We start from the raw sequence: 12,727 nt of genomic DNA on the forward strand, positions 1-12,727 counted from the left end.
TAGCATGGTTGCTGAATAAACTAAATCCACATCAAATGGATACCACTCGATCCACAAAAGTGGAATGTGGATATAGACTGTGGAAGTTGGAACTAAGTTCCACAACAATGGATTGTGGATGGGTTATGTTGACAAAATGAATTATGGATGCCAACATAAGTGGAAAATGTTTTATAGCATTACATCAAGAGCTATGGAACACAGTTTTGTGTTATGTTTCTCCTACAGTTTGAATACCACTGCGACACTTCACTACACATGTGTAGATGGCGCTGTTATAATTAGACAATATAACATAATTATGAAAAATGGCAAATTTTAAAAAGAAAGAAAGTCTGGTAGTGAAAATAACTACATTATACAACTCTAGTATATTTCCAGCGGAGTGAAAATTTGCAAAAGAGTGTCAAGGTGAACCTAACTTGCGATACAGAACTAATGTAATGTTACCTTTTTATTTTCGATATATTTTGAGATTGTATTCACAATTGTTCATAAAAATTGTTTCAAAGGTGGTATTTGAAGTTCAAAGTAGGTATCACCATCAAAAAATGTTCTCATAAAATACGATATTTTCTCAGGTCTTCTATATTCTATATATAAAAGAAACGAGATAGACCCGTAGTTCCTTTTGATGATCTGCATAGAATCTTTTTTGTAAACAAAGTACATGTCGCATCTATTTCGTTTCATTGAGGTGAAACTTCCACAAATCATTTGTTTGGCCAGAGGAGGAATGCTATTGATATTGGTGATAGTCGGTCCAGATTTAAATATAGCTTTCATATATAATCGCCCGATCTCAGGTTTATCGTGTACTAAATGAGTAATATAAACCCAAAATTTGACTAATTTTAGCACATATAGTAAAATTTATGCTATAAGTATGACAAATTTGGTTCAAATATAGCTAAAGCTCATATATAAGTTTCACCCGATTTGTTGTTTAAATCCCCTACATTCATAATATGCACTCCACAACAATGATATTTGGTACCAGATAGCAGATATAGCCAAGAAATACCTTTGCCAAATATTATAGAGATATAAAGATTTATAGCTCCCATATACAGGGTGAGATTAAAAAACTGCAATCAATTTCCGTCTGCTGACATTTCTAAGCCAATCGTCCAACAGCTGTTAAAATTATTCCAGTAACAGCTCATTACAAGCGTACAAAAGCATTTTGGTGAGAATTTTCCAGAAAAAAAGTTATTCGTGATGGAATACAAGCGTGATAGTGTGATTTCTTTATATTTGGCTGGAAAACCACAAGTGGCTATCGTTAGAGCACTCCAGTATTGGAATGTGAATAAAATTGTTGTGTCTCGTTTCAGCGCTCGTTACCGTGATACTGGTAGCGTAGAAATGGTTCGAAGAGTAAAGAAACAAGAGTTGCTTCGCTTGGCCGATGAGAAAACATTCGTTGTCCAGCAGTTTGTAAACAAACAAAATGATCGTGTTTACTTGCCAAAGAGGTCAGCTGAAAATGTGCACCTTCGGTTGGCCACCAGAACTCAAGCGCCGGCCATGGCGATGGTGTGAGCCGCCATTAAGCCGATGGTCGCCCTCCGCTCGTGTTAATCGACCGTGGCATCAGAATAAATGCCGAATATTATCGCGAAAATATTCTGAAGGGTGTATTAAAGCCTTGGGCATGCAAACATTTTGACCGCAGACCTTGGACATTCCAACAGGACTCAGCAACATCGCACTCAGCACGTTCCTCGCTTCATTTGTAGCGCACAATGGCAACCAAAATCTCCGGATACCAATTCGTTGGACTATTGTGTCAGGAGTATTTTGGAAAGCAAAAATCATCAAAATACCGAATATCTGGGGGTACCGTTATATGGGAGCTATACCAAATCGTGGACCTTTACAATGTTTTGCCACCGGAGCTAGAGCCCATTATGATCAACAAATACAAATTTTTAGCCAAATCCGTGAAAAAATGTGGCAAAGATCATCAAAATACCGAATACCTGGAGGTACCGTTATATGGTAGCTATACCAAAATATGGACGGATATATCTCGTTTTCAATACCAACCATCCTAGACACAATACAAATTATTCTGCAAAATTTTGAATCTTTACGTCAAATAATGTGGGCTGTATCGTGATTTCAACTCACAGACGGATAGACAGACAGACATCGACTTAGAATTTTATGCTGATTATGAATAAATATACTTTATGGGGTCTACGACGAATATTTAGTGATGTTACAAACGGAACGACAATGTTAATGTACCCTCCTTTCCAAGGTGGAGGGTATAAAAAATTTAAAAATTATGGCGTTTGACTTTGTTGCAGTTTTTTATCTCACCCTGTACTAGCAAACCGACTGTAACTTTCTAGGTTTTTAAGGTATGCATGCTTTAAAAGCTTTGAATATAATTATCAAGTCCGGGAAAAAATGCAAGTTCAAAGGTGGTTTTTGTCCAGGAAACAAATACAAAGGAAAATCATAAAATAACCAACTTAAAACAACTTTTAATAAAAGTCAAACTAGTGTTTGAAAAGTTAAACTTTCTTTGGAGCTTAAAATGTTGGTCGGACACATTGATAACACTAATAAGTGGAACCAAGTTAAATGTTCTGCTTTGGCATTACTCCATATATATACATAGGTTGATGAAAACGCTTTATGCATCTGTGTATGTATAAACGAAAACATTGAAATCCAAAGCTTTGTATGATGACCTCACTATTGTCCTGTTCCAGAACCTGCAAGAATGTATTAGTTTTGCAATTCTTTTTCATATCAAAAAGGAAAAATCGGTTATTGTAATAAAAAATTTTAATTGCAGTTCTGGAATAGAGCAATTGTTGGTATTCTGATAATAACAAATAGATCTGTAATGACTTTTAAAAGCTTTTATGTAACCTACATAGCTTCTGCATGTTTATTGAAAATGATAACTAATTGTGAAGGTTTTAATTTTTTATAAAGTAGTCGAATTATAAAGGAAAAACATAATAAACTAACAATAATTATAAAGTAATACTTTTGTGAACACTTAATCTTGTTAAAAATCATGCTGAACAAATGATAACTTTTATATTTGTATCAAGCATTGCAGGATTCATATGTATTATAGTTAGTCAATACTAAAACTTTGTTATACAATATATATTTAAAGAGCATAGGAGAGTTTGTGATGTCAAACTTCTATAAAATTCTTTATTTTTAAAAAAGCTAGTAATATTGGGGTATTCTAGGAGCATTCAAATTATGGTTAGAACAATTAGAAGACAGTATAAGAAATGCTGTTCTATAACAGGATGTTGTGGCAAAACCGTTATTATAACATAACATTTATTTTCCATAATGTGGTATATGTTTACGGAAAATATGTATTATACTCTAAGAAAGCCTGCAATTTTACGGTTAGGATGAGACTCAATCTTATACCCAAAAGCTTTCTGTCTAAAATAACAGTTGTTATACGTCAAAGGACAAAATCAAAAGGCGAAAAGTTATTAGAGAGCTTTCTGGATAATTGTTAAACTTTAGAAGGCTTTTGCCTTTGAACTTTAATGTTTTTAGTGCAAAAATCTCACGCATTTTTGAATTTGTATTTGAATTTAAATTTGAATTAAAAAAAAATTTCCTTGGCCAACGACATAAGTTTATTACAAATCTTTTTTTATAACTAATTGAAACTACATAGGTAAATGCGTTTTAGTTATTTCAATAAAATAAATAATTATTTTTTGTTGTCGAAATATTCAAACAAACATCCTACTGAATATAAACATTTTGAAACAAAATTAGATAAATATTTAAATTTCTTGTTAAAGGATTTTTGATACTTTATTCTGTGTCTACACAAGTAACACAACGTAAAGCTAGAACAAGCATTAACAATGAGTTAAAGAAAGTATCGTGATTATTTATTCGAAAAACCTCTATTTTATACTGCAACTATCAGTAAAATTTGTTGGAAAATCTGCATAAATTAGGAAGTACCTTTATATGGGAGCTATACCAAAACTTAGGCCTATATAGACAATTTTCTGTTGCGGAAGTTGTTATCTATTGCAAGTTTCAAATACCAATTAGGTGGGAAAAATGTGGCTAAAATCAACGAATATCGGAAGGTATCGTTATATGGAGGCTTCACAAAAACGTGGACCTGTATAGAAAATGTTGTGTCACACCATTTACAAAGTATAAATACCAAATTTGAAGAAATTCTGTTGAGAAATATGGCTGATATTATCAGAATACCAACTATTGATAGGCATCGGTATATGGGGTCTAAAGTAATACATAAACTTATAAAGAGAATCTTCTGTCGCCGAAGGTAGAACCCACTACGGACTAGATATACCAAATTCTGAACAATTCCATGAGAAAATATTTTAGGCCATATTAGTCAAAATTCGGCTAAAGAACATATGGACCGATAGGGCCCATTTACCACACCTAAGTGCAAAAATTTTAGCCTTCTATATTAATTCGTCTGAAAGATAGCGTGATTACAACAGAAAGACGGTCATAGCTAATTTGACTCTGGATTTTATGCTGATCAAAAATATATATACTTCGTAGGATCCAACGTGACTACTTAAAGGAATGACAAATTTTTTATTAACTCCATAGTATGGAGGGTGAGTTTTATGGGAAAGAATAAAGTTGAATAAGATAAAACCACTTTCTTCATCCCTCTCTCCTATTTTTCCCCCCGAATTTTACACTTGTGAATTGGGACTTACTGAGTATAGGCCTTATTGTCAACATTAAGTTGTCAAAATTTGATAGCCCCCCATAAAATCATGCATCCTGATTTTGAAGATCTTAGCCACAATTTTCTGCCGCTTTTTGGAGTTCTGTCAAAAAGTTAGAAGAATTTTCAAAGATCTGGCCATATATAAAAGGTATACCTCTTCCTCTCAAAATGTTCACGGTATGTCCATTATTTGGTAAAGCCCACAAATGTCAGCGGTATTCAATATTCGATGGTTTTAGACTAAATTCTGGATGGAAATCAAGCTCATCATTGGAAATTGTCCCTCGAAAAAATTTCAATGTCCTTTCACATTTTAACGTAAATAATTTAGTCGTCCTGACCACATCTACCCTTCGAAGTAGAAGATATCCTATTTAAAAATCCTATTCAGATTCGGGGCTTCGAATGATCTCCATATTATAGTGTACCCCAGTTTTTAGCATATCAAAGGTCTTAGTTATATTTATCCGCAGCATGTGTTATAATTGTTTATCTACCCTATCGTGTAGAAGATCATGTCGTAAAAATATAATTTATTTACAACGATAGACACATGGAGGCCATGCCAAGAATTATTGGGCTGGGTATATTAATCTTTTTACCTGTTTTCCTCTTAAAAACTGGTAATATTCGGTTCAAATTTATATAAAACTCCCATATATATCTTATATTATTCGCCAAAATCCATGTATATGTATCTTTTTCCGATTTAAGGTTGAATGGATTTTGGCACATCGCTTCCATTGCCTATATTTGTTTCACATGATTGCATTCCTTAGTATTTTGTGTTCCTTACACACCATCTTGACCAATATTTTACTTCATTTCACATCGTCTACCTTTTTTCTTCGCAGTCTGTAAAGTTAATCTATCCCAGCCACCTACATACCATGACCTTCATCCCAAACCTTACATCCTTATACGACAGAGTAAACAATGATTTTCCGCTATTCCTGCTGTATCGCAGAATATGTTAACCATTTACGCGAACGAACGAATGCTACAAACCCAAATTTATAATAGGTCGGCGTCAGTGTGAAAACAAACCGAGCAAAAGTCATTTTGTGGCGCCCAGAGTCACAATAAATAGTTTCGTAAACAAGAACCGGTTGAAAACGAAATGGAAAAAATTTACAAAAAGAAAGACATGACGAAAAAAATGTACACTCCAAAAGAAAGGGGCAGTAGACAGATAGACAATTAAGCTCAAGTGTGTGTGTGTGTGTGATTGTATGTGTAAGGAATTACTTCCATCAGACAAAGTCCCCTTCAGGTGTGCCGTGCTTGCAAAAGAAGTAAGGAATTTTCCGAGTCCATACTCTCGATTGGTAAACAAAGTCAGTTACCAGCCTTTGCTTGGCCCCCAAAAGAGATTCATTGCTTTGACTCACTTCAGCCTGTCAAGCACTTTTGATATGGAAAAGGACATGCTATTATCCTATTTTTTCCTGATAGGTTTACATTTTTGTGCTAAGTGGATGCATTTGAATGGCTTTGGAATGTTTTGCAAAGGGTCTACCATTTATCATGGGGTATATCTTTCGATTATTGACTAGAATTTGGTTTGTTTGTTTCGTCCTTAGAAATGCTAGAGGAAATCCTGTAAATTACTGGTTAAGCAACCAAATTGGTAGATCTTTTTTTCTCCCCCCGAAAAAATGCTGTCAAATTAAGGATTAATCTTAAAGTACCGGTCCGTGTAGTTAGTCAGCTAGACATGAAGATTGCGTCTGTGTGTGTGCCCGTGTGTGTGGTTGCAATGCAGTTTGTAATTTTATATGAGAATGTGAAAATGAGTTTGCAGCAGGTAAATGTAAACACCAGTAGAGGCAGTAATGCAAATTTGCCAGAGATGTGTATACGTAGGCGTAGCATGTCCTTGCTGTAAATATTAACCGGATAGCAGTGACTGAAGTGGCATGAAAGATGAAAAACGTTTGCAAATCGATAGTGTCGGAAAAAGTGTCCATTCGAAAATATGTAGATTCGTTTATAAGAATTTCCCATATCTTGTGGCTGGAAATATTAAGTTTTTCCAATTGAAAATCCATTCACACAGAAGCCATAAATGGTTCCTTATGTATGTATTTGTATTTATAGCACACACACACTCACGCACACATAAGCCGTAGCACTTTACATGCAAAACATTGCAGTTTGTCTTTATGATCTGAACATATCCGGAAAATGGTCCCATTTGTGTTTGCATTACGTTGTCAGTGTTAGACATTGTTCTCATATTTGTTTGACTTGCAGAAAATCTCTCACACACATACACATACATACATACATGTACACGCACTAAAACACTCACTGACGGACACGATACTTATACATTTTCGCCAGCGAATTTACTCTTACAGATAACGCCCAGCCGATACGAATTCTGCGAAATGGGTGGTTGAGAAAAATTGAGAATTTCAATTTTCAAAAACAGCTAATATTCTGAGAATCATTTCGTAACTCGTTAAGGTGAAATGAAATTTGATTTCCCATGAAAATAAATAAGGGTTTGGCAAATAATGATATTAGAACCAATATTTCAGGATACTTCAAATTTTCGTCTGAATGGTTTGATGTTGCACACGATAGCTCTTGAAGTTAATATAATGACTAAAATTGACACATTGTTACAATTTTGTCAAACTTATATTGAATTCGAAAATGGGCAATATCGGCCCACACCTTCAACACATTAGGAACAAGAGGTTGTAGAAAAATACGTGGTCAAACATACGATAATATGCGCATACCTCCCATAACTTCCGAGTTATGGATTATTTTAAAAGTCGATTGATCGTTTTTGAAGATCTCCCCAGACAAGGATTTCCAAGTTGAAACCTTTCTTTTTATGGACTTTGTATAAAAATTAAGGTTTATTTAAAAAAATGTTCAAGGAATTCCTGTTTTCCGACATGATAAAATTTGCGCCTCTAAAATTGTTTGTCGATCGTTGGCCACGTGTTTAATTTTTTGAGGCTTCCGTGACAGGAATTAATCAAAAATCGTGGATTTCTTTGAAAAATTCTGAAGGTCTTATTGGACAAAATTTAGATTCGGAAGAAAGTGTCTTAAAGATTTCTTCAAGGACTTCCTGGTAGAAACACTTCTTTTTAACGAATTTCTGATAAAAAATTTTGGGGTTATTTTAAAAAATCGGTTTTCAAGGACTCCTTTGCATGAGAGTTTTAGACCATTTAATGAACAAATCGACAAATACTTTCAATTTTTTTAAATTTTGCTTTTATTTCAAATCGGTATTTTCTTCATAAAATTTATCCCAAATTCTAACTTTATCATATTCCGGTAATTCCGCATACTGCAATTCCTTATCCACAATCAAGCATTTCGGAGCGCCGACGAAATCTTCCAATGGCTGCCATTTCACCGATTTAATTTCATCACAGTTGGGATTTGATGTCAGCGCAAAGCTACACCACATCCCAATCATTTGCTCCAGACACTGATATTCCTTGCAGTTCTTGTCGAGTTTGTCGGGTACCGCACCATAGAAAAAGTAGGCCAAATCATCGGCATGGCAGACACCACGCACAGTGGGTCCACAACAATTTATGCGAAAATGATTAAAGAATTCCGAATCAAAATTAAAGCTAAACAAATAGGTGGCTGTATTCTTGGCATAGCGTCGGCGATCTCTTATTGTCCTGAGGGTGTCGTGCAAGAAACCCTTGTGACTGAGCAGAGTCAGAAATTGATTAAAATTGTCCTTTGAATTCGGTTGCTGGCCATCGAAATAAATTTCTTTCAATTTCAAACCCATTTCTTTTAGCTTCTCATGGCTGTGGGTAGATTTGATTTTCTGGGGCAGCAGATTTACAAAATCCGTGATGTCATCAATGAGGAAAGGATATTTCTTAACCAAACTGGTGTAGAGCAAACCCTCAAATGTGGTGGTGCCCACAATAAAGGGTATTTCATTGCCCCAGGAATTCTCAACGAGTTCTTCGTGAGGTTTGCTGGCAATACAATCCGCTGTGACATAGGGTTCCACCACAGGCATATAGTTAAGTGTCTCTCCATTGAATAAATCCTCTTTGGTTAAGACATTCAAATCGGGCACCACCAAATCTTTGGGATTTTTATTTTTAAAGAATTCCAAGATTTTCTTATCATTTTTGATGCCCTGATAGCCAAGATGAATGGCATTTTTGTAAGCCAAGTTACGGTTCTCGGTGTAGGCCCATGGACAATACACGGAACCGGAATGTAGTATGACTTTGTGGAACAGCCCCTTTGTTTGTTCGGTGAGAGTTAAGAGATGAACCGATGATGCTCCAGCACTTTGACCAAAAAGAGTTATATTATTGGGATCTCCGTTGAAATTGTGAATGTTTTCCTTGATCCATTTAAGAGCCATGACCTGATCTTTGATACCAGCATTTCCGGGTATATTGAGATCTGGGTCATCCAGACTTAGAAATCCTGTGGAATGAAGGAAAATTTAAATTTTTTTAAATTAAATAATACATCTGGTTCTAGCTTACCGAAAATACCCAATCTATAGTTGAAGGTAATAAGAATCACATCCTTTTGCATAAGGTAATCGGGACAGTAGTAGGTCCTGGAAGCTTCGCCGAAATGAAATCCACCACCATAAAACCAAACCATGACCGGTAGGGGTTTTTCGTTCTTCAGCTGGAAAGAGATTGTACAGGGCGATATGAAAAAACCGCCACCAATTTCAGACTGCAGTCATTTCTAAGCCAATCGTCCGACAGCTGTTAAAATTATTCCAGTGACAGCTTATTATATTTTTTACAAGCGTACAAAAGCATTTTTGTTTGAATTTTCCAGAAAAAAAGTTATTCGTTATGGAATTCAAGCGTTCAATGGTTCGAAAAGTAAAGAAGCGACTTGGTCGACACCCGCGTCGCAGTGGCAGAAAATATTCTATTCGGCAAATATTGAAAAATGAGCTCGGTGTAAAGCCATTGAAATTCCAAAAAGTGCAAGAACTTACACCGCAGTGGAAAGAAAATAGACTCAAAAGAGCTAAAGAGTTGAACTGCCGGATTTTGGTTTTCCCCGATGAGAAAACATTCGTTGTCCAGCCGTTTGTAAACAAACAAATTATCGTGTTTACTTGCCGAAGAGGTCAGCTGAAAATGTGCACCTTCGGTTGGCCACCAGAATTCAAGCGCCGGCTGTAGTGATGGTGTGGGCCTCCATAACAGCAGATGGTCGCTTTCCGCTTCGCTCGTATTAATCGCCCGTGGCATCAGAATAAATGCCGAATACTATCGCGAAAATATTCTGGAGGGTGTGTTAAAGCCGTACCCAAGGCACCAAATAATTTGGCGCAGACTTTGGACATTCCAACAGGACTAAGCACCATCGCACCCAGCACGCGCCAACCAAGAATGGTTACAAAATGAGGTTCCTCGCTTCATTTCCAGCGCACAATGGCCACCAAAATCTGCGAATGCCAATCCATTGGACTATTGTGTCTGGAAAACTTTGGAAAGCAAGATTGGCACTAAAACAACATAAACATAATGGGTCAAAATACTGCAGAGCAACATTCGGGCAGCGTGTGACGGTTTCATTGGAGGTCATAATTCGTGCCAAAGGTGACCAATTGGAAACTTATTTTAAAATTTCATGCTATTTCAGACATTTTTTGCTTTGATTCAATAAAAATTAAAAAAACGTAAAAATTATGGCGTTTGACTTTGTTGCAGTTTTTTTATTTCACCCTTATGGGGGAGGGTGTAAAAGATCCATATAAGATCTACTGTGAAAAGGGACGCAAGTGAATATCCGATGTTTCTCTTACTCTCACTCTCTCTCCCTCTCTTTAATATGCAATTAATGACCAACTGCAAAAAAATTGCCTTGTGAAGTTGGAATATTTTGACCTACTCCTTCCAGTACATCACTGGCAATTTTTTAAAAATCGGAGCGGATTTTTTTTTGACAAAAATTAGGTCATTGCTATTTGAATTGAACAATATGTTAATATCCGATTTATATTTTCTAACCTGTTCCACTTGTTCTTGATAAAGTAACCTCTTCTCTCTGTCAACTATTTTACGTCGTTACCTTTTTCGTGTAGACATTCAAATACAAACAATCCTCGGATCCCTCGACGCGTTTTGTTACATAATCGTATTGCAACGGTTTCGATCTACACTTGGTACAATCGAGAACACCCTGCCAGGGCTCTGCGGGTTGCGGTGCACGAAATCTCAATTCTCCCAAGGGGGGTTTGGCGAACGGTATGCCCTCAAATGAATAATACTGGCCATATTCACGATAGACATTGTTAAATTTACATCCTCTAATTTGGCCGCATGAGGTTTGAACTACTTCATATTCATTTGTGCGCAGTTGGTATTGTTCGAATTGATGCCTTAGAAATCTGCAACAAAGGAACGAGTTATCTTTCACTCTTGGCGAGCATTAAACCTTCGACATTTCACATACTTTCCAAGAAGTTTTAATTTTTGTATAATTCCCAAATTCAATTCCATTGCAAGCGAGTGAGCGTGCGAGCGACAGAACGAGAAACAACACAAACACGTCTAATAACCGCTAATCGACTGAAATATTTAGAAGTATTCTAAATCGATCCGACCGATTTAACGGCTACATCTTGTGTTTGTTTGTTGTGTTGTGGCCCCAAATGTAGCTGCCCTTGAAATTTGAAGCTACGAAGATGTCTAGTTCCGTCAGAAATTCTATTTTCTATGTAAACTATATTCGATTAATTTGTTGGTTGTTTTATTTGTTGAATATTTGATTTACACACAAAAAGTCAAAGGTTTAGAATAAAGTCAGATTTCGGTCTCCAGCGTAATTAACATAACGTGTTTAACTGTGAACTCTGTTGACGTGATGTCGTTACAACAAAAACAACAGACATATACACCCTCTACGATGTGTGACGTAGTTGATGGGCAAAAGGTATTTGGTTCAATCAGTTACTAGTCTGTTGTAAAACATAGACGGGTTGGGTTTAAGCTTGGCTTTAGGTAATGTTATTGTGCAGTTGAAATTTGATCGGAACTGGCAGTAAAATCCACTGGCATGGTTTAAAAATAACTCAAAACACGCTGTGGGGAAAGATGTTGTGAAAATAAATCGACTTCAAACAAGTAGAAATTATGCGGAATTTCAAGAGGTTGAACAAGAATATAAAATAAATACAATATTGGTGCAATTAATAAAAAAATATAACTTGTTCTTGACACGTGTCGTCATTTGTTAAAAATAATTTTTATTGGTTTTTACTAATCTATAACTGTGTATAAATTGACAATTTTCGGTAAAAGTTTCACGCCTTTTTAGATTATAAAGGCATAAATTTATACATGAAAAAAAGTTGCATTATGTTAGTAATTGGTGTTCTATGAAATGGTTGAAACGATTATGTTTCTGCAAACTTCATATGGAAGGTTTTTATGTATAAACAGTTTCTGTATGTGTATTGACTCATGAGTTATTTCAGAGAATACTGCATTCATTCCGACACATGTATTTTCAGAATTTTTCAGTGACTGAGTAACTGATTTAATGCCCAGGCGAAATGACTGATGTTAGAATCTTGCTATTTTACAATTCTGGTGTGTTTTTTTTTTTTGGAAATTTGAGCTTTGAGTGTACCAAAATCCATTATATTGGTTAATAGGATAAAACCAGAATTCTGAAATTTGGAATGTGGTTATCTGATGGGAGATCGGATAGATGCAGAAAAGTTTTGTTTTTGGGAAATTTCAACTATATGTGCATTGAAAGCACTAAATATAGTACAAATCTGGTATTATGTCAACGGTTTAACCATGGAATTAAAAGATGATATTTTTGGATGATATTTTTGAAAGAAAGTCCTGGTACAAGGTGTGATGAAAAAACTGCTACCAACTTCAGATTACTGTCATTTCTGGGTCACTCGTGCGGCAGCTGTTAACATTATTCCAGTGATATTGTTTACAAGCGTACTAAAACATTTTGGTGAGAATTTTC

The 12,727-nt window shown here is 35.6% G+C and overlaps 1 protein-coding gene across 1 annotated transcript; it reads right to left on the minus strand.

The window, feature by feature from the left end:
- Positions 1-7,961: 7,961 nt before the first annotated feature.
- On the minus strand, positions 7,962-11,440 carry LOC101895815 (esterase B1). The gene is made up of 4 exons (XM_011296977.3): positions 11,189-11,440; positions 10,805-11,123; positions 9,247-9,397; positions 7,962-9,184 (listed from the first exon to the last, which is right to left on the minus strand). The coding sequence occupies exons 1-4, from the start codon at positions 11,233-11,235 to the stop codon at positions 7,986-7,988; spliced, it is 1,716 nt and encodes a 571-aa protein (XP_011295279.1). The 5' UTR covers positions 11,236-11,440; the 3' UTR covers positions 7,962-7,985.
- Positions 11,441-12,727: the final 1,287 nt, after the last annotated feature.

This window comes from Musca domestica, unplaced genomic scaffold (genome assembly GCF_030504385.1).
Source record: "Musca domestica strain aabys unplaced genomic scaffold, Musca_domestica.polishedcontigs.V.1.1 12, whole genome shotgun sequence".
In the NCBI taxonomy this organism is placed as follows: domain Eukaryota; kingdom Metazoa; phylum Arthropoda; class Insecta; order Diptera; family Muscidae; genus Musca; species Musca domestica.